The sequence below is a fragment of the Nanorana parkeri genome, unplaced genomic scaffold, assembly GCF_000935625.1.
Source record: "Nanorana parkeri isolate BGI_ZX_2015 unplaced genomic scaffold, ASM93562v1 scaffold99, whole genome shotgun sequence".
Classification (NCBI taxonomy): Eukaryota; Metazoa; Chordata; class Amphibia; order Anura; family Dicroglossidae; genus Nanorana; species Nanorana parkeri.
The window spans coordinates 2,264,596-2,292,126 of NW_017306367.1; the positions used below are offsets into that span (position 1 = coordinate 2,264,596).

Here is a 27,531-nt window from a genome sequence, read left to right on the forward strand (position 1 = left end):
CCATTTCACCATGTTCATATCTGCCAGCTCATTTAAAGTGGAACTCTAGGCACAAAAGTGTAATCTCTGCACCAAAGAATAATTGTTCCCCCTTTAATACAAGCAGCTCTACAGCTCTGCAGCAAAGGAGGTATTTACATTTTGGAGCGTTTTATATGCAGCCTACCTGCGCCTTTCCAGGACAGGGAATTTACTACCCCTTTCTTGTTGAACAGATAAAGGTGTGTAAGTTAAAGAGGGGACACATTTCTCTTTTTATTAAATCAAAAGTACCCGGTTATTGCAAACCTTTACACTATGGATTCCCCAATGAATGCATTTAATAGAAATCCATTATAGGAACTAAAAATGAGATTATAGGACATTCCAATGCATCAGCTACCACACTCTGGTTAAATCCTAAATCCAGCCAACAGGTTTTATTTAGAAAAAGGAGTGTTGGAAACTGTTGGGTTTTGATTTTTTTCTGTGTCTTTACTGGGGAGGTTTCCTTTCACTTCATGTTCAGTGATGGGGTTTAGATGGGCAGAAATTGATGGAAAAGCTCTCATAGGGTTACGCAGTCAGCAACAACAATCTTTTAGGTAGCAATAGAAAGGGTTTGAGACTTTTGAGGTATTTATTGTTTCCTGTCCTGGTGGACTAGTTGTCACCAGAACAGCTGGATGATTTACCCGAACCTCTTGTACTGGTGAAAACTGTACGATTTTGGATTTCCCAAAGCTGGTTCTACAGGTATTTTGCTTTGTGATGTATTCCATGTAATACTTAATAATTTCCAGGTGAACATATTTACATTTACCGCTAGTCTTTATCCTTAAATTTTATGTACATTTGTTTTGCAGTCACATTTTTTTTTTAAATGTCCACTTATTCTTTTTGCCCTCTAGACAATCAGCAGAGCTTTTATGAATGGAAGCTCAGTGGAACATGTAATTGAGTTTGGCCTTGACTATCCAGAAGGAATGGCTGTTGACTGGATGGGAAAAAACCTTTACTGGGCAGACACTGGAACCAACCGAATAGAAGTATCCCGTCTTGATGGACAGTTTAGACAAGTTTTAGTTTGGAAAGATTTGGATAATCCACGATCTCTTGCACTGGATCCAGCAAAAGGGTGAGCCAGGCAAAATACGTTGAGATTTTTTTTTTTTAAATATGCATTAACAATTTTTATATTGATGTTTTTGTTTTTTTTATTGAAGCGTTTTATTGTATCTGTTTGATAAGGTAAAAGAAAGTCGCCTTTTCATTTTGCCAGGAATATATGAGCTGATAACTTCCTGTGCTCTCTGACTGCTGACTCTTCTTCTCATTTGCATTGTTCTCAGCCATCTCTGAGAACTACAGAACCACGCCCATCTGTTATGCAGAATAGGGAAGGGGCGGGTTCAGTAGTCCTGATACTGTATGGTGAATGTGTGTTGTCATGGTAAGACTGAGGGCTAGTTCACACCATCCCAATTGTGGCCGAAACACACTGGATCGCATTCCCGGCCGGCTCACTTTTGTCTTGGGGCGGGAGGGGGCGTGGCAGTGCATTGAACTCAATGGCATGGCAGCCACGCCCTCTGGCCGCATGGGAAGCGTGGCACAGCCCCCGAAGACGCAGCGGGGATCGTGGACAAGGTAAGACCTGTACGCTGTATTCCCGAGTGTGGCTCGGGGTTACCGATTTGTTAACCCCCGCTCCACACTTGGGAATGCCAATGGAAACGCGCGGCAAAACGCCCCAAAGAAGCTCCTGTACTTCTTTGGGCGTTTTGCAGAGCGTTCCTACGCACTGTAAAACACCCAGGTGGGAACCATGCCCATAGGCAATCATTGGTTTTCACATGTTGAGCGTTTTACAGCGTGTAGGAACGCGCTGTAAAACGCCCAGGTGTGAACCAGGCCTTAGAGAGTGCTTGGCAGTGAGAAGGTAAATGCCAAAGGTTATTGAGTAGTGCGCAGCCACTGGATCACAGTTCTGCCAAGGGTTCTACCCCCTCTGGGGACACTATTTCTGTTCGTTAAATGCTGTGTTCCCTATTCCCTTTGCTGCTAGCATCAAGGTTTTCCTCTGCTCCTTCTAGGGTTCCCTCTTCTGACTTATTTTCAAGACAGGAATTTACTAGTTCACTTGGTGTGAACCTGGGAAGTTCCATCATAGGAAGTAATGCAAGGGTTGCATTTTTTCCTTCCACTAGTCTGGCTGCACCATGGTTTAACCCTCAAGTATCATCAAGAATCTGATTTCTGCCTTGGCTATTCTGTCCTAGAGATTGCTTGCCTCTCACACCTTAGTGAAGGACCTTTGTGCAAAAGGTGGCCCATGTTGTTTGCCCAGGTACATGTTCCAGTGACTCTATGGGGACCCCAATCTGGTTCTGTTGGCCCTTCAGAAGCTGTTCTTTTAACCCCCCCAGAGTTTTCCCTCTATCCTTGCTCGCAAGTCCTTGCTCTCATTACCTCTGCTGGGCGGGTTTCTGAATTGGTTGCTTTGACATGCAAGGAGCCCTTTATGTTCGTCCATAAAATAAAGTTGTGTCGGGGCCTAAGGGCTCCTTTCTCCCTTATGTTGTCTCTGCCTTCCACCTTAACCAAGACATTGTGTTAATATCCTTGTGTCCTGCACCTAAATATCCTAAGGAAATTTACCTCTACTGTTTGGGCGTGGTTCAAGTGGTTATAGTTTACCTCTCTGAGATTGCTTCCATTTGCAGGTTTGACTACCTGTTTGTCATCCCTTAGGGCAACCAGCCTCCAACTCCACTTATCCTAGGTGGCTTTGTCAGACCATCAATCAGACCTACTAGCTGAAGGGGAAAGTTTTTCCATTCACTGCCCACTCCACTGGCAATGTTAGTGCTTCTTGAGGGTTTCAGCATCAGGCTTCAATTTTCCAAATCTGTAAGGCTGACACCTGGTCTTCTGTGCACATTTTTGTCAAGTTTCACTAGGTGAACGTTCAGGCTTCTGTGAATGCCAATTTGGGCCAGAAGGTCCTTATGGCAGTCCTTTGACTTTCAGACACACCTTTTTCTAGTTCTCTGTTCCCTGTTGGGGTTGTTGTTCCTTGGGCCTATCAGCTGTTTGCTGTGTTGCACTGCTTTTGAACGTCCCACTGGTTAAAGAGGTTAAATCCCTGTGTTCTGTGATGTACGATAAAAAAAAACCAGGATTTTTGTCTTGCCGGTAAAATACATTTCTTGGAGTATGTCACGAGGCATGGAGCCTTTCTCTTTGTATTTTGTAACCTGCTCTGTACGGCTTGGTACAAGATTAAGGCAGGCCGGGAGTGAAAGGGGTTATGCAGGGTGGTCCTGCAGTGTCCAACCACCTGAAGGTAGCTGCATAACCCAATGGTTGATGAATTTGACTACTGGTGTCCTGTGATGAACTCCAAGAAACATTTTGTTTACAGTTGAGATACAAATTCTGTTTGTTACAATAGGCTTCATAATGAACAGTGTAAATATTACATACCAGGTAGCGGTACGTTATTTGATGGCTTTGTAATGGTTAAATAGACATTTGACCTGAAAAGAGATGAAGTGCTATGATAAACACATTAGTGTTTCTTTGCGAACATGCATGTTAAAAAAAAAAATTGATGGTAATACCTATTCCACGGTTTACTGTTTTATCTGCCAAAGGATTTTTAATTCTGTGCAGCTTCACTACCTCTGTCCATTTAGCAGGTGGAAGATCCAGGAAGTAGTACAGCTAAGATCCAGGTAGTAGCAGAGAGATCTTTCTGGCCTTGCAGTTTAGTAGAAGAGTGTAATTTTCTTGGCATTTTAAAACATTTATATAAGCGTTTTAATTGTGTCATTACCTGTTCAGCTTGTAACTGTGAAGTTGGTTAACCTAATGTGGGTAGTTATCTACCTTTTCAAAATGTCACCTATAAATTGTTTGTCAAATTTTGTAAATATATTTTGTAATAATTGCTAATTGTTTGCATTTATTTCAGGTACATGTACTGGACAGAGTGGGGAGGGAAACCCAGAATAGTTCGAGCATACATGGATGGGACAAATATAATTACGTTGGTGGACAAACTGGGACGTGCAAATGATCTGACTATTGACTATGCTGACCAAAGGCTTTACTGGACAGACCTAGACACAAACATGATCCAGTCGTCCAACATGTTGGGTAATGGTTCTTAAGATGTTTGCAACATTGATTTAGGACATTTCGGGACAGCTGACTTCCATTCTTTGTGCATTGCTTATTTTTATTTTTTTCCATTCATTACATAAGCAAAATACTACAACTTTACAATATTTTAAGTTTTCCCCTGATCAGCTGCCCTTTATGCCATGAAGTCAACCAATGCCATTATTGCCATCAAGCCAATGATTTTATATTTTACCAAAAATTTGGGGGGTAATAATTGTTTGATAACATAGGGAAAACAGTTGGTAAATAAATACCACCAAACGAAAGCTCTATGTGTCCCAAAAAAAATTATATAACATTCATTTTAGTACAGCGTTGCATGATGTAATAAACGTCAGTCAAAGTACTGTCAGCGCTGCATACTGAAAAATGGCCTGGACAGGAAGGGGGTTCATTTAGGAAAGCCTGGAATCATGCTTTCCTAAATGACTTTTAGGGGCTACTATTACTGATATCAATCTAAATGTGCTCAGTGCCTTCCTGTCATGTTGATCCAGTGGTCCCTGTACTTTGAGTCACTAGAATAAGTCAGATTTAAGTCAGAAGTTCTTATCTGCTTACTTGTTCTAGGTAACGGGCTAAAAATAGGGTCACATGACAGCCATGCAATTAGCATATGTAGACTGAGAGGTTAGCTTCTGTTCCCTAACAAAAGTGGTGGAAAGGCAGAGCAAAAGTGCTGCTTATTACAAACTGTATAGTTAAACAGTAACTTGCTGAAAAAATGTTAGGAAAACTGGGTGTTATGTACAGATCTTGAGGCAAGGGAAAAATTGAGGAGGCATCAACTGCAAACCGTTTCTAAGAATCTCAATTTAAAATAACATAATCTATGAATTTTGTCTCTACAGGTCAGGACCGGGAGATAATTGCAGATGACCTTCCTCATCCTTTTGGGCTGACCCAGTACAGTGATTTTATCTACTGGACTGACTGGAATCTGCACAGCATAGAAAGAGCAGACAAGGTTAATGGAAAGAATCGCACATTGATCCAAGGTCGCTTGGACTTTGTTATGGACATACTGGTATTCCACTCCTCTCGGCAGGATGGCACCAATGAATGCATGCAGAACAATGGACATTGTGCTCAGCTCTGCCTCGCCGCGCCAAATGGATACAGATGTAGCTGCTCCTCTCATTACACTCTGGACTCCAACCACAGGAACTGCAGCTGTACGCACTTCTAATTTTAAAATTATTTAGTATATTCCATGTTTTTATGTTTTTGGGACACAGCTAGATTCTAAATTTTTAGGTTATCTCAAAGACCCACCTTGTTGCTTCAAAGTCCCGTCTCCCCGCATGTTCGAACTTACATGTTTTAACTTTATTTCAGCTTTTAATTTTTTTCCCTAAACTAATGCTAATTTATGCCACCTCTAGAGCAGTAGTAATGGGCAAAGTTAGCTGAGATACTGTGGAGGAAGGGGGAGTTATTTTTTATCTTGGCAGCCCCAGCATATTTAGCCTTTCATGCTAGTCCTCTTGCTTCAGTACCCTGAATCCGTGACATGAAACAATTTTGCAGATGAGGATCTGTGCTGGCCTCCTAAAAATTGTAGTTGCCTGTCGCTGCCTTTAGTATTTTCTAAGTCACTGACCAAGAACATGCAAGGGACAAATGCCAGCCAGGCAACTAGCATTTGCATTAGGAGGTCAAGAATGGCAAGCAATGTATTTTTCTCCGTTCATAAAGTAAAGAACAGTGTAAAATTGCTGTAACAAATAACAGAAGTTATTTTTGGGCCCTTGTAGAACATAGTCCAGGCAAAATTCGCCTGGTAAGTGACTATCTGGCCAGGTATAACTATTGAAATTCTTATTTTATCGTGCCTGTCTTGTTGGGAGGTTTTTTTGTTATATTTAGAGAGCTACTGTTTGACCAAACCTGATGTAATATATTGTCTTGCATTTTTAAAAGACTGTTATGCATTTGTCAATGTGCTTTTTCATTGCATTTAATCATTTTATATTGCAGTGCCCACTAGTTTTCTGCTCTTTAGCCAGAAGACAGCCATCAATCGGATGTTAGTGGATGAACAGCAGAGTCCAGATATCATCCTGCCAATCCATGGCTTGAGGAATGTCAAAGCTATCAGCTATGATCCTGTAGACAAACTCATCTATTGGGTGGATGGACGGCAAAATGTCATTAAGAGGGTCAAAGATGATGGCACACAGGTGGGGGCTCTGTTTATTGTGCTATGCATGTTAATTTATATATACCATAATTATATACTGAAAAACATTTTTGTGTCTTTTTCCTTAATCGGAAAATGTCATTGCTGTAGCCCTTTTTTTTAGTAGTTTCCCCTTACAGTTACTGCTACATTTGTCTTAAAACTAACAAGGCTGTCTGTGAATGCAGCACTGCAGACCAGCATAACCCCCCCCCATCCTAAAGCTACTATGACACATGATTAGCTCAGATGAGAAGCAAGGCTGTTTGTTGCCTTCCACCTCAGTTTCAAGGGAGCAGTTTCCACTGTCATTTGTTGATAGTCACCTTTCAAAGTAGTGCTGATGAAACTAGGACGTGTCTGCTTCTGATCCAAAATGTGAAAGGGCAGAGACAGAAAGACTAAGCCCAAGCAAAGAGAAATATTAGAACATTACTTACTTACTGGAAGCATTGGGATACTTTGAAATAAACCCGCTTTACTTTTCTCAAACATTATTTTCCTATCATTCAAAAAGTTTGATGTCTAGGAAGGTTATTTGCTCCTATGGGTGATGGGGGTTATCGAGATCTCTTGTACATTACAGCACAGAGAAAATTAAGCTTAAATTGGACTTTTAAGGTACCTTATATATAGAATAGCAGATAGTGTATTGTTTTAAAACATACATCTTTTATTATGATTCAATCAAATACTTAAAGCAAATAAGAAAAAAAATATTTTTTTAGTACAGTCAGTATCACCTCCCACAGTCACAGCAATGAAAAATTCTAAATCAAAGGGTTAAGAGCTGAAGTGTTACGATTTCTCAATGTGTTCTGTGTACTTCTTCAGGAGAAACATTGAGGACCATGTGAAAGGCAGTACTGTTGTAATCTGTTGCTTAAAACATGATCAGCAATGCCATCTCTAGGCGAGTGCACCTATGTGTCCTAGACCAGGAGAAAAATATGCCTCATACTTTAAAGTACATTAAATGCCAAAATGGGGAAAGCAGACACTGTTGGAGGAGAGCTACAGACTCATGTCTGGTTACATAGTCAGGTTGAAAAAAGACACAAGTTCATCGAGTTCAACCTATAGAGATATGAAAAAAAGAAAAGCCTAAACAGAACACTATGCCCACAATTACCCCCTGTTGATCCAGAGGAAGGCAAAAAAAACCTTATAAAGCATGGTTCAATTTGCTCCAACAGGGGGAAAAAAATTCCTTCCTGATCCCATAAGGCAATCGGATATTCCCTGGATCAACAATCTCTGGTGCTTAATATACCTATAAGAACTCAATATCCAGTAATATTCTGTGCATTTAGGAATACTTCCAGATTTTTTTTTTTTTTAATAATTAACTGAGCTAGCTAGAACTAGCTCCTGGTGGAGTCTATGACACATTTTCACGGCTCTAACTGTGAAGAATCTAGTAATCCGAGAAGCTAAAATAGAATGCGAAAAGCATATCGCCGCAGATAGTAAAAAAAACCTCTAAAAACTTCTACCAATATATTAACAGTAAAAAGGTAAAGGAGCAGATAGGCCCAATAAAGGAGGAAAACGGGAAGTTACTCACAAGTGACAAGGAGAGGGCCGAGGCGCTGAACAATTTTTTCTCCTCAGTAAACACTCAGGAGGGAAACGGGTTCGACGTATGTGATAAAACACATAGTTCAACTGATAATATACCACAATGGTTGACGGAAAGCGGAATAGAACAAAGACTTAAAATGCAAATCACACAGTGCATTCAGATCTGCCTGTAAGTTGGAGACATCCTGTAAGGACTGTATTCCACTACATAACTTGGTGTCATCTGCAAACACAGAAATAGTACTTTTAATCTCCAATTCTATGCCATTTATAAATAGGTTAAACAGTAAGGGGCCCAACACTGAACCTTGACCTGCACCATGCAACAGAAATGGAGAGATGTCTGGTGCATCATGGGGGGGAAAGGGTTCAGTTCGGTTGTCATAGGATGAAGAAGAGGAGCAACTACACACGAGCTAAAATACAAATCACTGTATTTGTTCAGGTCGCATGAGGGTACTTTGAAATAAAGTCACTTACTTTCCTCAAACTTTATTTCCCTACACAAATTGGTCAATTTAATATGGATCATTAGAGGCGCTTTATACTTCATTATAAAATAAAAATAACCTGACTGGTTATACTTTTTCTTAAGATGAGTTGCGTTTCAAGTTAAATGGGCACAAACTTTATTGTTCCTGTTGAACATCAGTCTTCTCTGCCTTGAAACCTCTGCTGTGTGCAATATTGTTACTGTGAAAAATGGCAGTGATGTAAAGCACCTCATATTTTAGCCATAAATATACTTTCCATGCTTGTAGTTTAGATGTCAAGCACACTGTACCTCTCCTAAAGGTGTATTCCCAATGGGGCCAAATGAAAGCTAGCTTCTATGTGGAAGAATTTTTGCCAGTCCTGAAGTTATTAGTTTTGCATGCTTGGTATTTCACACGCTCTAAAAACAAACATGCCATCATCTGAATAGTATTGCAATTGAAATAAATATGGGTTGAAAGGATGCCAGTTTTTATGGGTGTAAGCCAGAGAACAGATGGATCTCTTGGGATGGGGGATGGAGAGAGGAGACCGTGCACTCATTGTGTCAGCTACAACCTCAACTGCTCATGTTTTTCCCCCAATCATTGCACAGCTGCATAAATGGATAAAACATGCAGACTTCCAGCTGTAAATGGTTTTTTTTCGTTCCTTTATACCAGTCTACCCTCAGCCGGGCCATTAAACAACACAAAGCTGTACATCATGTAAAGTCTTCTAAGCACTTCTTTTGATGCGAAGAGGTTCAAATGGATGAAATCTGTTTTACACATTACTTTGTGAAAAGGGACCTACAAAATTACACACTTCACTCTTTCTATTAGAGCTGTCATTGACAGCTATATATGAGTAGAATTCCCTGTGCTTCAAACGTCAATGTACTGTAAATAACATTTTATTCACTGTGGTGCTGACACTACTTGGGATATGTCATTAGTGCAGATGGCACTTGTGATGGCGCTAATTCATATACAGGATGTTAGTGTTTGATTTTACAATCTTTGTACAAATGTTTAGATTTTTAACTTTGTAACTTCCTGACTACTACAACTATGTATATCACAACTATGTAGTGTAAGAGCTTAAATAAACAATCCATTTAATTTAGGAACATCCGTCTTCTCTGCCATAAAATCTTTGCTCTATTATGTACAATATGCTTACTGTGAAAAATCAATGTGACGTAAAGCACCTCATACCACAAAAATGCTTTCCCTGCTGGCAATTTAGATGTCACTTAAGCACACTGGGGCAAATTTATCAAAACTAGAGCAGACAGAATCTGGAGCAATTTCCCATAGCAATCAATCAGCTTCTCTCTTCAGTTTGATCAGTTAAGCTTTGAAAAATGAGGAAAACGCAGAGAAGCTGATTTGGTTACTATGGGCAACTACTTCAGGTTCCGTCTGCTCCAGTTTTGATAAATTCCCCCCATTGTACCTCTCTGAAAGGTCTATTCCCAATGTACAGTAAACATACAAATAATGCTGCATTTGTGCTTTGCGTTCCTATAAAGTGGTCTGTGGAATTCCTGAATCAAAATTTTACTAATTTAAAAGAAATAATTCATAAACCAATGTGACCTGTTCACTGAGCAATAAAGTGAGCATTCACCATTCTAAGCAGCATGTCAAAATAACCTGTATACTATGCTAGTGAAAAAGAACGATGGCTGCTCAAAACGCCTGGACACAAAGATATGCAAACCCCAAAAGGTTTACTACTTTTTTTTTTTTTTTTACAGTCTCATTTAAAGAAGAATTCTGGGAAAGCCTAGCTAACATAGGTTCAGGCATTTGAAAGTACACTGCATAGCAAACTATGCTGGTTAGCACACGTCTCTGTGGTCATCTCAGGCACATTGTAAAAACTGTAATGATATGATTTGTTTGTGCGCACACACATGATGTACCATTGGGCAATACCATACTAAAGCATATGTTTCATTAAATCGGGCCCAACGTGTCATTGCCTTTCTTTGCACTGAAATAAAGGAAAGTTGTTCGGCTTTAACTTTATATACAGATTGCCTCCGAAATCTTTGTATTGTGAAGCGCTCTGTGGTTGGTAACTTTACCATCAAAACCTCATACGGTTTACCTCGCACACGATCAATCCCTTCACAACACTTTTCCATCATATTTAGTCCCAAGAAGAAATGCCAGCTGGTTGACATTTATTCTTGTATCCTTTGCGCTGTCCGTGATGTCAGTGACATTTGTGGGGACGTAGTCCAACAAGTCTTTTTACTTCTATTTGAAGTGCTGGGTCATTACTCTACCCTAGCTGATGATAAAAATAGTAAATAATGTGTGAAAGTATTTTAAGAGAGTAGTGGCTGATGCTCAATTTAGTGTTTTCAGATAAACATTTAATTAGCAATCATATTCTTGGCAGCAGATTAATCAGTTATTTTGCTAGGAACTTGGATGTCTGTGTTTATTCTACAGCAGAAATGTTACTGTTATTTGTAATATTACATGGTGCATCATTTCCTCTGTGAATAGGAACATTCACAGAGCTGAAGATATGCAGTTTTGACATATCATATTTTGTTAGTACATAATGTTTGGTGGGGTGTTGATGTCTCAAAGTACTTTTATTGTGCCTGCTTTAGGGCCCGTTCACACCATAGCATTGCGTTAATTGTACAAAACCGTGTGATTTAACGTTTCCTCATGCTATCGCACAGTGCAACTAGCATGTGTCACTGCAACGCAGCACATCGTATTGCTTTACCAGACGCTAGGGCGGCAGCATTTGAATGGCAGCACAACACACCTAGCTCACAATAATACACGCCAGGTGCACTTTTCAGTAGTGTGAGTTAATCTCACTGTATCGTGCGATTTAACACAATGTTGTAGTGTGAACAGGCTCTTAATATAGACTGTTCAATCCGCTGCATATTAGACTATAGACCTGGGGTCTCAAACCTCCGGCCCTCCAGCTGTGGTGGAACTACAAATCCCCTTGAGGCATTGCAAGATTCTCACAGCCACAGACATGACTCCCGAAGAGTGATGCATCATGGGATTTGTAGTTTCACCACAGCTGGAGGGCTGGAGGTTTGAGACCCCTGCTTATAGACATAACATTTTTGCAAGCATTGTTCTTTGTTTATTGTTGATTGTGATACCATCAAGCCTTTTATAGGGGTGTTGAAGTTAAAAAAAAAACAAAAAAAAAAAACTGCTAGTCCAAGGACTAAAGCGGGGGCCCAATCTACTTGTCCCTTATGACAATCTACTTGTGGCAAAAAATAATTGTAACCAAAACCATATTTAACTCTGCTAAGAAGCGCTTCTCATAGGTCAGCATGGTCAGGTAACTGCACTGTCCAAGTGCTCACAATTTGCGTGCGAATTTCAAAATCCATGGTCGCAGGGCTGTGCTAGATGGCAGTATGGGGTACAGATAGTACACCCGTAGCGGAGGAGGGGAAGAACTGTTCACCAAAAGGTATAGTATAGGGGTGGGACAGAGGGGGCCAGATTTGAGCGGGTAATTACATTTTCCCAAATTACTCGGGAAAATTAAAAAATTTTTACTTCCACGTTTATTTTATTTTTTTTGCCACTTAACTTTATTGATATTACACAGGGGCTAAAAATCCCCTATGTGATAGCATTTGGAGGTGACAGGTTCTTTTTATGGAACCTGCCCTGCAATACAGGAGTTTGAGTACAGCATTGTGCTCGATCTCCTGTGGAGCTGAGACTGGAAGGCTGTGAGTACAGTGTTCATGTTTTTCTGTTCACAGAGCAGATCAGAGAAAAGACATTCTCGAGTCTGCTCCCCGCTCTCCATCCTGAAGTAATTTGCCAGGGTCACCCGAAAACCACGGCGGTTAGGGAGGGAGCCAGCAGGAGGGGGTGGGGGGGAGTGTCAAGCAGGTTGCTTACAAGTGATCTGGGCGGCTGTACAGCCGTCCAGATAACTTGCACGAAACGGCTTCCCTGCTCTACATTTAGCCCTGCTGCTTACCGGCTTGCCAAGGTTTATGTTGGTCGTGTGAATGAACAAATGAGGGAATGAATGAGTCACTAACATGAGTACTCACTGCACAGGTGTCTAGATTATCTAATCTTGTCATTTTGTTTCCTTCTGATAGCCCCTTGCTGTGGTATCTACTCCAAACCAAAGCCAAACCCAAGAAAAACAGCCCCATGACCTGAGCATTGATGTGTATAGCCGTACTCTGTACTGGACTTGTGAGACCAACAATAGCATTTATGTCAACAGGCTGACTGGAGAATATATTGGTGTTGTTTTACGTGGAGAAAATGACAAGCCAAGGGCCCTTGCTTTGAACGCAGAACGAGGGTAAGATTTTTTTTGTTTAGTCCTATGAAGAGTTTTTCTTTGAAAATAGTCTCTGAAACATACAGGATGCATCTAAGCATTCCCCAATATACTGTATATCATAGAAATTAATTAAGCCTAATCATTTCACTGCACTATGGTACATACAGTCTGCATAAATTTTACTGCCTCAACATGCTCGTAGAAAGTTATGGCAAGGCAGTAAAACACAGCTACATACATATGCACATTTTTAGGTAGATGTAAAAAATGCTGTAAAGAATGCTTTTAGAAATAAAAGTGTTAATGGTTTATTTTTGTCAATTAACAAAATAGAAAGTAAATGAACAGACGAGAAATCCAAATCAAATCAATATTTGGCATGACCACCCTTTGCCTTCAAAACAGCATCAGTTCTTCTAGGTACACTTGCACACAGTTTTTGCAGGTACTCGGTAGGTTCTTCTAAACTTCTTGGAGAACTAACCACAGATCGTCTATGGATGTAGGCTGCCTCAAATCCTTCTGTGTCTTCATATAATCCCAGACAGACTCAAAGATGTTGAGATCAGGGCTCTGTCAGGGCCACACCATTACTTCCAGGAAAAATGGCAGCAGGTGCTCTGGACGGATGAGTCAAAATTTGAAATATTTGGCTGTAGAAGGAGGCAGTTTGTTCAATAAAGGGGTTGGAGAGTGGTACAATAATGAGTGTCTGCAAGCAATAGTGAAGCATGGTAGAGATTTTTTTCAAGTCCGGGGCTGCATTTCTGCCAGTGGAGTTGGACATTTGGTCAGGATCAATGGTGTCCTCAGTGCTGAGAAATACAAGCAGATCCATGGGGATGCACTGATACCGTTTTTTTCGGTATCAAGTAAGAGTACCAATATTTTTTATTCGGTACTCACTGATACCGGACGTCCTACTAGGGAAGCCGGGAGGCGTGTAATGACTTGCCATCTGCATGGCAGCACTCAAATTGCAAATGGAACTCTCCTAAAACCAATTAGAGCTCTATTACTTTGCATGGTGCTGTCAGCTGCTATCACTTCTTATTTACCTGTCCACATGCTAGAGTGTGTTCTGGACCAGGCTGTAATAACTGCTGTGTAGTCTGCAGGGAGGCACAGGACGTGACAGGGTTACCTAGATCAGAAGACTGGATGAGCAGAATTGTGTTTATAATTTTCTGGTGCATTGAGCTGTTTGCCTGGAGTTTAGTTTGAAATCTGTATGGTGAGAATCTTTTGCTGTTTATCCAGCATAATGTTTGCATATAAAATAATCCAAAGTATTGTATCTTTACTATGAAAACCACTCTCCAGAATCGCATGATGCCATGTCTGTTTATTCAGCCAATTGATAAATCTAGTGTTTTAGAAATTGCTGAATATGCTTTCCTGAAAGTGTCCTTTTGGAACAGAAAAAGACTAGCAGTGTTATTCACAAAAGGGTGAAGAGTTTGGAGAAGGCCGGAGAAGTGAACAATCTAGGACAACATAGCTGATTTGGAAAACATTTCTAATTCAGCTCACTTTCCAGTTCAGCTATGTTGTCCTAGATTGTTCACTTCTACTGCCTTCTCCAAACTCTTCACCCTTTTGAAAATAACCCTGTTAAATAGTAAAGAACTTACCCTCTGCCAATTTGCCTCCGTGCCCGGAAGCAAGAGATGTAAGAATTGTTTTCTTAAATATGTTCTGCCAGTGAAGTCTCTGAAGACAGATAAACAAATGGGTAGACTGGAAACTGTGTGTAGTCCTGCTGACAGGGGCCTAAAGATGGGTTTGTAAAACTTGTGTTAAAGGAGTTTTCTACTTTTAGGCCCCATTCACATGTAGCGACATACCTTTGCAGCGGCCGGGATAGCGCGACTTTCGGGGCGATGACAGCGCGACCTTCTCCGTCGGGCTCCATAGAGAAAAGCAAAATCCGCCGAAAAAAGGGTCCTGTAGAAGCGACTTGCGACGCACGACATGGAGCTAAGACAGCTCTATTGACTATCATTAGCCGGCGACTTCTCGCGATATCGCGCGGCAAAAATGCGCGATATCGCGGCGGAAATCGCGCGATAAGTCGCTACATGTGAATGGGGCCTTACCCATCATCCTATTTTCTCTTGGCCCTCTGATAGTCAGAAGGCAATGAAAGGTGCCATTTGTTATAGGTTTCAAGTTTTCATTATATTGCTTTCTCTGGCTAAGAGTGATTTTATAGCTGTAGAACTTCAAATTCCTGAAACCCGAGAAGGTTTATTATTATGATTTAGTATTGTTAATATATTTGTTTTACTATTATATTGTACAATATATTATATTGTAAATCTATATTATTATGTTTATTGTTGTTAGTATCATTATACCAAGTATGTCAGGGTGGTACTCGGGCTGAAAATGGCAATAACAAATGGATTTCTGATGTTTAGTTTATGTTCTGTATTGTTATACATTTATCTTCCTAAATAGGCATTTTTATGTGTTCTAGCTATGTGTATAGCTGGAATTTCCTGTGGCATTTTTATTGTCTCTGCCATTGTGAGTAAAAAAATATGCGCATATGACTTTTGACTCCTTTAAAGGAGAACTATGGGGTAAGTGTTTTTCCCGATTGTTCTCCTAAGGGTCACAGGAGGACATAAACTAGCGTCCTCCCTTGACCCAAAGCTCGGTATAAAAGCAAAAAGTTTCCCAGCACACTCACCAGCCAGCATGCAAAAAAACTTGTCTCATCGCTAAGGTTAAAAACAGAGGGTTAGATACATGTCTTCTGCAAAAAAGGTGAAAGACGCACTGCCTCATCAAGTCCCCTCTATATATCCTAACTATAAACTATGAGAGTCTCCATCTTGGAGCACATGTAGCAAAAGATAAAATTGGGTGCAGGTTTGTCATGAGCTACAGCTCGCGGTATATTGAGACCGCCGCAGCCGGGACGGATCCCGACATTACTAACGAGATCCACCCAGCTGCGTGATTGACAGCTGGCTCTGCCTATCTAGAGGCAGAGCCAGCTGTACCCACCCCCTCCCCCATCCATTCCGCCAGTCAGCGCTGGAGGATCGGAGAAGGGGGGAATCCCTGCAGGGAGCCGTGAGTGACTGTCACGGCTCTCTACAGGGACTTGATTGAGAAGTGAGCGAGCGACGGTATGTGTTCGCTCACTTCCCAATCTATTGAGCCGAAATCTGGCAGTTTCATTGTCACACGTCGACTTGAACTATGAGGATGAGTGATTTTCACTCCTCTCATAGTTCTCCTTTAAAAAAAACTTTCACAACTACAATTAACTTTGTAGATTTTATTATCCGCTTGCTCATTTTATTAAAACATGTAACAAAAATATATAAATATTTGGCACCTTGTAAAAAAAGAAGTGGCCTAAATTAAAACTACTACTACTTTAAGGATACACTGGCACAAAATCCTTTTGATAACTGTCATTTTTTTTCCAGTTGTACTGTGAATGATGCACTACAATGTTAAGCTTTGAGAAAATAAGATGAACGCACAGTGTAGTATAATCCACTTAATATGCAGAAGACCTATTAAAACAATTACAATAACAAAAAGAGATCCCTATGGCCTCCTGGAATGTCATTTTTGAATAGGGACTGCTATGTATTGGCACCTTCTGGTGCTTTGATCAGAAACATTTACCAGTATTCCTAAGGACAGGTTCCATTTAAATGAGACCCTTTTAAAACTTGTTTCACAGAATAGGTTGAGCATGCATTGTTTTTAAAATGCAATCCTGACACCTATGCAGCATATTATAGAAAGTAAGGCCCCCTTGCACGCTAGTGACAAAAGCCTCACCAGCGGCAGGATCAGTGTGCATGACATCGACAGGCAGTGAACCACTCGCATGCTTTTATGTTTTGCTTCCTCACTGGCTGGATGAGCAAGGTCTCGCTCTGTCATTGGCAACTTACATTCTGCAACGTTTTGTAAGCAACAGCTCACTCATGGAGCCGGCAAGGTATCAATGCATACAAACCCAACAAGTGATCTAACATTGACAAGTTCTCACTAGCGACAATATCACTAGCGTGACAGGGGCCTAAGAAATCCCATCAGTTGTAACTCACCAACTGTCACTTTAGGGAAAAGAAAAGGCAGATATACACCTTTTTAAATGAAATTATTTTAATGAAATTTTTTTTCATTTTTGTTTTTTTTATATAGGGAGGGGTCTTTTTGAAGGCCTTTTTGATACTATGCCTAGATTTATGAGCAGGCCACATTGGAATCTCCAAGTATTTAATCACATGTAACTTATATGTTGGCTTTGGCAGGTTAAAGGGGAAAGTTATTCTACTACTCCTTGATAGGCAGGGTATTAGGCAAATGTTACATTAGGGCACCTCAGAAATATCTTTATATATGTAGGAAGATACTTTTTAAGGAGAGAGGCATACTACAAGAAAGTACAGAATTCCCAAGAAGTAGTACTTACATGTTGCAGTTTTAAGCAGCGGATAGTAAAGTTTGGACAAACCAATAAGGTGTAATTGACACATATGACAGTAATGCAAATCTTTAATGCACCCCAAGCTTAATAGTGAGGGCAGAATAATAATCGCACTAAGATCATCTGCTCTGCTCAATTTTTTGCAGTCGCCAAAACAAGTAACTATCATCCTAAATTGCAAAGTATTATATTTCCAATATAAAGTTGGAATGTCTATCACACTTTTTCATGAATAATCTTTTTTTTTTGTGGTATCCCCATAACACTTAATGAATGTGACCCTTTTCTAGATTATTAGACACTGTAAAAAGTGAGCAGATATGGCAGCTTTCTTTTTTTTTTTAAAAGCCTGCTGTCCGTTTCAAACAAGTGTAATGAAAGTATCTGCAATTTTGTGTTTGTAAAGTAAACAATTTATAAAACTAATTTTAAAAAACTCTAATTTTAAAACTTGTCAACAATTAAATACAATGACCATCAACCCTTACAGTGTCCCTTTAAAACAGGGTATTAAATTCTCATTAAGTTTCTTACATATGTTGTGCGTGTCGCAAAGGATAGTTGTCGTTCTACAAGTTTATAGTTGGGAGACTTGTACTGCTGATTATAACCAGACCTTTTTATAAGGCACTTTTAAAAATATTAACCTGAAAAAAATGTTCATTTAATGTTGGCTGCGTGAACCGTGTTTCAAAATATCATGTATGTTGTGTAAATGAGATATCAGCACTGTGCTACACAAGGGATTTTAACAATGTAGCCATAACCACAACATGTAAAAATAGATGTGAATATTTTGTGGACAGTTTATATACCCAGTGCAGTCTGTGTTGTGCAGACTGCCCACTGTATCCATTAGCAAAAATCAGGGTCCTATTGGCCAATGTTTGTCTAGGATACACACACATTCCTGCATAGCTAGTAACTTGACCTGTGCCGACATACAACATGAAGCCAGTGTCATCTATATAATAAGAAAGTGCTCATAGTTTTCTTGAACCCTTGACCCTGCCAGTGGCATAGCTCATGGGGCTCCAGCTGCGATTTGGCAATGGGGCCCCATAGATATACAGTACCGCATTAGTTTAATTTGGGGACTGTGAAGTTATGTCATCACAGCACTTATGACAGCTGCTCTCAGTTTGAAAGCATAAAATGATTGACCAGCAGAAAGTGAATATCAGCTGAGTACAAGAGTCATAACACAAGATACATATCCGTGCAGCTCCTTGTCACCGTTGGGTATATTTGGCATAGCAGCAGGCAGCGTTGTATAGCTCAGCTGCACTGTTGTTATGAGGTGAATGTAAAGTTCAGAAATTGTGAATCATTTTCATGCCCAGCAGGAGGACCTTTAATTTTTTTTTATTCCCTTTGGATAAAGTAAGAGAGGGTTATAAACCCCTGTCATTTTATTTTTGACATCTGTGTCCCATTGGGGAGATTTCACTTCATCTTTAAATTGTAAGCCCTCACGTGCAGGGCCCTCCTTACCATCTTGTCTTGAATTGTATTGCAATTGTAAAGTCTTCCTTATATTGTAAAGCGCTGCGCAAACTGTTGGCACTATATAAATCCTGTATTATAATAATAATAATCTATTCTCAAGCCACAAAGGAGGTGAGTGGAAATCCATGGTTGTCACCAGAACTAGTGTCCCCATTGGAACTTTTCCCATCTACTTCTGATCTGGCGACAACTCAAAAATTGGAATTTTCATGTTCGGTGATAATGGTCACCAGAGCAAATAGCGAGACGACGACGACACAGACAATAAAACCTGACAAGTGTTGTTTTCCTTCTCCATTGTATCCAAAACTAAATGAATACTGTTTTTGCTTTAGTTTTACTTTAATGTGGGTCTGCTGCACAAAGTCACGGTACCATGCTGTTTTGTGTCAACTGTCCATGATTCCAAGTTGTGGAATATTTTTGAACAGCTTGGACACCTTGTTAAAATCAGAGCTATGAAACTCAGGACAGTATTCTTTTTTTCTACACGCCTCCCTAGATGGAAGTGTCATTGGATAAGTAAAGGAGTAGTGGAGTAGAAATCTAGTAACAAGTTAGCTAATGATTCTCAACCCAAGTATGGTCAACAGTTCAGGTTTTCTAGGATTCTTCACAGGATCGCAGGTTTAAAATATATAGGCTTGTTTTTTTGTTTATTTTTAATAAATAATCTATTTATTACCATGTCTTTACTTGGAAGTATAGAAAATAAACCTATTGGACTGCCTTATAAAAAATAATGGGCTTAAAATGCAAAGATTCTTTCTTTAATGTGCCTAGAACAGTGTGTGAGATTTGTACAATGGGATCTGGTTATTGTGAGCAATAACAAAAGTCTAAGACTTGAGCCCGTCCATCTCATCTGCATATTTTAGAGCTAAGGTTCTTAAAGTGTATATGAAGCCTTACTTTTTTTGTTTTGGATAAAGTGTTGATGGACTAGAACCCCTGTCAGGATTTCACTGCTATATGGGGCTCCATTGGAAAGATTTATCCTTTTCTGTTCTGCTGACAATGGTTTAACCAGAAAGGAAGTAGGGGGGCATCTGTAACAGGGGCAAATACAGATGTAAAATTAGCCTTCTCTATTAAAGAAAAGCTTTTTTTATTTTCATCTGTGTTGCTATTGGAGAGTTCCCCCACTTCCTGTCTGTAAAATGTCAGTAGGACAGGAAGTGAAGGTAAATTTCTCTAACGGAACGCTGGATAGCAGTAAAAACTTGAGAGGTTTTAACCCTTCACTATGGTAACCAAAACTACAAAATTAGGTTTTAGCTCAACATACACTTTGTCTTAACAACAGCAGCCTGTTTTTTTTTTCTTAATAAAAATTGGTGATAGTCATTTATGTTCTTAGAGGCACACTACAGTGACATCTAAAAATGAAACCTTGACACACAGGGAGCACAGCCCATCTGCTTCTCTAGTTTGGTTTTTCAAGAGAGCATTGCTGTAGTGCACCAGTGTTCTCCGAAGAGCCCGCCATGCTTATGCTTCCGAGGAAGTATTCTTGAATCCTAAACGTACCCATTGCAGGCTTCCTGATCAAAACGATTGTTCAGATAAAAATGAATGCAGTAGTGGTTTTCCTGTGTGTCTGAAAGATATATGTATTATTTTTTCAGGTATATGTATTTCACAAACATACAAGAGAGGACGGCAAGGATTGAGCGTGCAGCCCTAGATGGCACAGAGAGAGAAGTCCTCTTCACCACTGGCCTTATTAGACCTGTTGCTTTGGTTGTTGACAACAAGCTTGGAAAACTGTTTTGGGTGGATGCAGATTTGAAACGTATTGAGAGCAGTGATCTAACTGGTAAGGATGTATGTTTAGGAATGTTTAGAACTGAAACATAATTACAACACAACATATGTACAACATATTTACACATTTAAACTTTAGGCATAGTTATTACGGGCTCCTCTTCTGAAAACATGTGAGAACTACAAAGCTTTGATACATTTAAAGAAGTCTAGTTATTTAAAAGGTTAACCCTTGAAGTGGGGTTACCCCTGCACAGGGGTTAACTGCTTGTTTTGGTCTAGGTGCCAGAATACAGAATATATACTCACCTGGACCTCGGTCCTGTGGCTGTGAGTGCTCACTTCTCTCCCCCTCCGCACTGGTTGTGATATGTCCCTCAGCATCCTCTTCTCTAATGCAGTCTGGAGCTTAGACTGGCAGAGCCCGGGGGTGGAGAGACTGCGTGGAGCTGTCTAGCAGCCAGGTGGCATCGAGGACCATGTATTATACCCACCCACTGCCTGCTGTCAATCAGCAGAGGAGAGGACTGAAGGAGAAATTTCTTCTTCAGGTCCTCCTCTGCTGATTGACAGCAGTAGACTGCTATTGGTTTTTGCAATTTAATATAGCCAATAGCAGGCTGGCACAGGTGAAACAGAGCAGAAATAGGGGCCGCAGTGGAAGCGGGGGGCGCAACGAAGCAGTCTCTCCTTCCCGCTGGTGCCGTCTGTAGCGGTCTGTGCCCGCGCTTCCTTTGCCGATACAAGGGAGGAGAGCAAATGGGATTGAAAGGAACACACACCGCAGCCGGCACTGGTGAGGAGGAGAATGGGGAGCGGAGCAGCAGCGGCTGCTGTTTCAACTAATCGATGATGAGGATCGTTGACAATGATTCTCATTATCGATTTAATCGATTAGTTATTGCAGCCCTAAATACATTTCATTACACAAAATTGTTGGCTTGGCTTTAGTAAGTAAACCCAAGTATGAGTTAAGTAACATGTTAGAGGCTGTTGAGAAAGATTAGTTAACCTGTGCAAAAGGCATGTGTTTCACCAACAAATAACATTTTATGAACTGTTTATCAGTTTCTACATTTTTTTAATCCTAGGGTTTGGCTGCTTGACCATAAAACCAGCTCGTGTAATGGTATAGTCAAGTCAATGTTTGTCTTTGATGGGAGCTCCTGGATATCCACATTATATCTGAGGCCACATTCACACTTTGCCGTGCCTGTGAACGTGCGCCAATGTTCACATGTGATGCCATTACTTGATGACACTCCAAAGATTCATCTTTGCCCGCATGTTGGCGTGCAACAAACACACAGTCAAACAATGCATGACGCTTGACGCTCAAATTGCGGCTTGAGCTTTTTTCCTGCACATAGGGCAGCCCATTGAAAATAATGTGCAGCATTATATTGGTGCACGATTGTGCGTGCCACAAGTTTAAACTGGGCCTGAAAGCTTTGCTCACCAGTCCCTGGCAGTTTACGTTTTTTGCAAGAGTAAATTCTTGATCGTTATATTTTTTTCACTTTTTAAAATTCTTTACCACTTGTAAATAAAATACGCCCTAATTTTTGGGGATTTATGGTAGTACTCCAAGCAGATATTAGGAAATAAACGATTAATGCAATTATGTAGTCCTAAAAAAAAATAATTCAATGTATTTTTTGTGGTGCATAGCAAATACAGGTACTGTAGTTCAAAGGACTAAAAATTTAATGCATTTTTAAATTCAACTTGTGTAAGAAGCCTAATGTGGCTGGATATCAGCCTCTGGTAATCCCCTGTCACAGGCTGCCCAGATCACATGTACAGATCACTACAGCCGCCCTGATCTCTTGTACAAAACTGCTCTCCAACTTTACATTTTAACCCTGCTTGCCCGCAGCAGGTCTGAATATAGAAAAAGAACACTTGCCCGGAACTGCATGTCCCTGGCGTCAGGCAATAGGAATCCCGCACCCCTGTACAGCAGCACTAAGACTGGGAGAGTGAAAGGCAGCACTTGGGGTAAATCAGGTGTCCTGCATGCAAGAATAGAGAACAAAAGGACAAGCTCAGCATTTTGCTTTTTAACTGTACAGTTGTAAGGCTAGGGTACAGTGGTGAACAGGTTGTATTGATAAACTGCCGTACACAAACTACAAAAACAATTTTGGCAAGAAAATAAAGCTTTCATATATGTATTTCAGCTGTGGTTTTAGGTGTTAAGTGTCACAGAAGGACTCAATCTAGCTACTACTATTAGAAGCCATGGTCACATAAGTAGGTTTTTATTCTAAATTTCTCATCTTCTCACTTCAAAGTGCTGGTAACTGTTCTGTTCTGGTTGATGTAAGTTACTGCATACTCTAGTACTGATGTTGGTGGAGCATTTGATAAGTATCATTTTTAATTCAACTTGGTTATTTGCTCATTAAAGGTGTTATTGCTATGTAGTATAGACATGGAAAGAAAATAAAAGGGCAAGGGAACTAAGATGCAGAATTGGCTCACAAAATTTGAGAATTTTCTTTGAAGTCAATGGGAAACACTGGCATAATGCAGGACTCTGCATGTGTACTGATATGTTTTTATTTATTTAGCTTTTTTCATACATGTGCAGATACAATGCCCTAACATTTAAAAAAAAAAAAAAGATTTTTAAACCAAGATTAGAAATAATAGGAATGCAACACTGCATGGAAATACTGCTATTATGAACTAAGCGGGAAAGTTTAATGTGTCACCTTGGCTTCAAGGTTGAACTGTTGATGGTGTAAGCTGATGTGCATTATATTTGATCCTCTATTACATCCTAGAATGAAAATCTTTGCTAAACCATTGAACTTATGCAAGTTAATTTAACATGTTTGCTATTGCCCAGTTAATGCAATGTGACATATAATTGAAGCAATAAGCTGTAAATGAAAATATAGAATGTGCACCCGGTTTGATCTTACATACTTGCTGTGTAAGAAATAAGCTTGCGCAAGTTTTTACCCTTTTTATTTTTTTATTTTTTACAAAGCAAAACAACCAGCTTATTTGGGAATGGAAGGCAGCACATTTATGAAAAGGATTTTTATTAATCACTTGTAAGTGATGACAGCCCCACAGGCTATAGTAATTAAGCAGCCTTCATTAAGACCCCTTGCGGCAGTGGAAAACATCTTGACATGTAGGAAATAGTGTTGTAAATATGACATAGTATATCTGGTATGCACATATGTTAGCTAAAGAGCAGACTTTGGTTTCACAATCACCTGTAGATTTCTGGTTTCACTGTTAGTTTTTTGCCGTGTATTCTCCTATCTCCTCTTTCCGATGTTTTCATCTCTTCCAATTTTAAAAATGTCTTTAGTGTCATTACTTTTACTTGCTGCTGCCCATAGTGGTTCAGAATATTTTTTATCTTTTTTTTTGCAATATTATTAGAGAAAGAATCACCCAACATGTGCTTGTAGTTTTGTAGCAAACTATATATTAGAAAAGAGAGCCTGGTTTTGGAATATTTGAAAAGGAGATGTTATGCTCTGCCTCCCTTGTAAATAAAGCAATGCATCCATAGAAATTAAGCTCCCCAAATAAGTGAGTCTTGGATTTGACCATGCTTACCTTCCATGTGCTCCATTTAGCTGCTCAGGTACGCAGTGCTATCACTTGGTGGCAGGAAGTCCACAGCCCTCTGAAATCCCTAACATAAGATTGAGCAAAAGTTTGTATTGTAATCATAATGCCATACCATAATACTACATCATAGCGGCTAATAAAACTGCCCTGTATATTGCACATCTCAGAAGCTTAGAGAAAGAAGTACCTCTGGTCACACACTCTGGGAGATATCATTCCATGTACAATAAAATCAGGTAGAAACAACAGCAGATCATAAGGTAACTGTGTTTATGGAGAATAGCATCAAGTAAAAAAGCATACAAACAACTACAGAAGCAGAGGATATGACCGTATATGTATGCATATGCGAAAAAGGACATAACTGACTACAGATCTCTACAGAGTGTGTGTACCTACCCCTCCATTATGTGATTACATCACCACACTTGGCTTATTTGAATGTGCAATGTTCTACCAAAGTAGAACTGCACTGTATGCATGGAACATGGATGGATCATGTTTGCTAAGCATGCATACATCCATGGGCTTATGTTAGTCTGCAGTGCAAATGTACAAAGATATTCTTGTTCTTTTTTTTACATTTTGATGCTAACCGCCATCTTAGTCCTATCTAGGCACCTGCCACACTACTACAACTTCTGTTTGTTTATTCTTTATTTAAAATAGAGCATGTTTGAGAATTTTGATAAAGCTTTTAGTATATTTCTTATGTATATAATGTTACCAGAATGGCAGCTGAATTTTGATAAATGGCAGGTTATTGTTAAGGTTTTTAATCGGCACTAAAGGGTTGTTCTGTTCTAGTAGGGTAGAATGGTGAAAGTGAAGGGGAAAGCAAACCAGCATTGTGTCTGATCCTATTTTTTAAATAATTATCACGACATACAGGTTTTTTTTCCAAATACTGAGATGCTAGAGCAATTTTATGTCCTATACGTATTACATTTTATCTGGATAGCTGAGTCTCTTTAAATAACAGCTAGGGATATTTTGCGCTTTTGACCTTCATATTTGCTTCAGCTGCATATGACAGTAATGCTTGGTGAACTTTACAGGGGCTAACAGAATAACTCTGGAAGATTCAAACATCCTTCAGCCCATGGGGCTCACTGTTCTGGGAGATCACCTGTACTGGATTGATCGTCAGCAGCAGATGATTGAAAGGGTAGAGAAGACAAATGGGCTCCAAAGGACAAGAATTCAAGGCCGCATCGCTCATCTCACTGGAATTCATGCTGTGGAATCTCTAGACATAACCGAGTTTTGTAAGTTCCAATGAGGGCAAAGCTGTATTATAAGATTTAATTAATGCATTTCAGTTGTGATAGTGATGACATCTGGACTATGTAATGGCAGTTCTTCCATATGTAAAGCAAAACAATGCCATGTTTGTCCAATGTTTACAAATTGCTGAGCAACCTGTATTAGCTGTTTTGTTCGTCTAGATTTTTGGTTGAATTGCTTTTAAGGCAGATAAAAGAAACCAGATTGGAATTTGTCTCAGTCCGTCCTTTTTTTTTTGTTCATTCTTATAAGTGGATACTTTTACAGCACGCTCGATTATCTGTAACCAAATCTTACAATTGTCAATTGGTTAATTCATAATAGTCTTCCAATTGTTCAAGTGTCAGAGACGCTTGCTACACTTGTGTCACAAACATTATTTTTACTTATCAGAAATGCATTTAAGGTTATTGTCCAATTAAGTTTAATATTAGACAGTACATTGTTAATGATGTATCCCATTTTGCCATATGTGTCCCTTTTAGGGAGATTTTACCTCACTTCTTTTTGTGACAACAGATGAACTGAGGCTATCTCTGCAATGAGGAACACAGAGGGCAGAAAAAAAAACCTGACAGGGGACCTTAGGCTTTGCCACACTACTTTTTTTTTTACTGACTGCCTCTATTGGTAACCACACAGGACATGAGAGAAAATCTCAATGATGGAACAAAAATTTCCTTAAAAAAATAAATAAAATCTGACTACTGTTGTAACCTACCCCACTTTGTCCAAATACTACATACAGATGTTTTTTCTGGGGTTGTACCTCATTGCATTAACCCTTTCCCTGCCACTGCCGTAAGGCATACGACAGAACAAAACTGTCATATGCCTTACGGGCAGGTCAGTATGCCTTACGCCGGTGGCATTTACAGTTCTGCTATAAGCTTATGGTCGCTTTAGCCACCATGAACTTATAGCAGAACTGTTCCTTGCCGCTCGCATGCGCTGCAGTGCGTTGTTAGAATACATTGCAGTGCATGCTTTTTCTTTTTTTTTTCTTTGAAAGAAACATGAATTTAACTGTGGCAGCGCATGGCAAAGCTTTGTGATGCATTGCCATACGTTGTGATACCTTGTGTTGCAATTAAATGTACGCCTGCATCATTTTATCACAACACAAACAGCGCAAAAACGATTTTTAACATAAGTCTCATACACAGTTTTGTGTTCCTTCATTTTTTTTCCTTTTCGCATAAAGGTGCAATTTAAAATGTGCAAATATTTGTTATTTATTAACTCAATACAGTTTTATCTTTTAGATTTAGTCAGAAAATATTTTTTTTGTGTGTACTGATACCGATTTTAGTGTGCTTTATCAATTGAATTGTGTATTTTTTTTATCGGTACAATATGAATTTCAGAAACATTTGCGCAATTATCGCAAGGCCTGCAAATTTCGTAGCACCATCTTTTTATCCTACCAGGCCTGCGCTTTCAGAAAATATATGGTTTGGGGGGTCTTTTACAAACGCTAGCAACGCAGCAATTGAAAATCAAATAAATGGGAAAGATTGCAAAAGCTCAGCTGTCGCCAGCTGAGATGCTAAAAGTTCCAGAGGGTTTGGCAGCGAAAGGGTTAAAGGTGCAAAGCATTCGCCTCTGTCTTCCTAGTTAAAACTCAGCTTTAGTAAAGGATATGTTTGTGGTTCACTCAAGATTTGTTCCACATTTTGTGTTGCAGCTGCTCATCCATGTAGTCGTGATAATGGAGGCTGTTCACATATCTGTATTGCGAAAGGTGATGGTACTCCTCGATGTTCCTGTCCTGTCCATCTTGTCCTCCTGCAGAACCTGTTAACATGTGGGGGTATGCTGCATTTACTTTCCTTCTTATTGCAATTAGAGAGATCCTATATTTTTAATGTTTTTATTTTTATGAAATTTAATAGTAACATTCTTTATTGACAGTTTGCATTTTTTTTTTGTGATGGAGCCCTCTGCATATTTTGGGGAAACCTGGTCAATTGATATGCTTTACTCACTGTACAGAAGTTACCATGTTTTTTGCAGAAAAACATTTAGCCGTGCATACTATATATTTGCTGAATGTAGTAGGGTGGAAACTATTGACATAGATGTGTCATGTGATAAAGATTGAGAACCATTTCAGTTGCTCCATTAGGTTTTTTTTTTTTTTTTTTTTTTTTTTTGA

General features: G+C 39.6%; 1 protein-coding gene across 1 annotated transcript in view; it reads left to right on the forward strand.

Annotated features, from left to right (window-relative positions):
• Positions 1-27,531, forward strand: part of LRP5 (LDL receptor related protein 5) — a 153,209-nt gene that overhangs the window by 106,242 nt on the left and 19,436 nt on the right. Inside the window, exons 10-17 of the mRNA XM_018552882.1 lie at positions 891-1,117; positions 3,959-4,143; positions 5,022-5,345; positions 6,151-6,353; positions 12,546-12,757; positions 20,345-20,535; positions 25,145-25,354; positions 27,061-27,186. Coding sequence (XP_018408384.1) covers positions 891-1,117; positions 3,959-4,143; positions 5,022-5,345; positions 6,151-6,353; positions 12,546-12,757; positions 20,345-20,535; positions 25,145-25,354; positions 27,061-27,186 — 1,678 coding nt within the window. The remainder of the gene's footprint in view (positions 1-890; positions 1,118-3,958; positions 4,144-5,021; positions 5,346-6,150; positions 6,354-12,545; positions 12,758-20,344; positions 20,536-25,144; positions 25,355-27,060; positions 27,187-27,531) is intronic.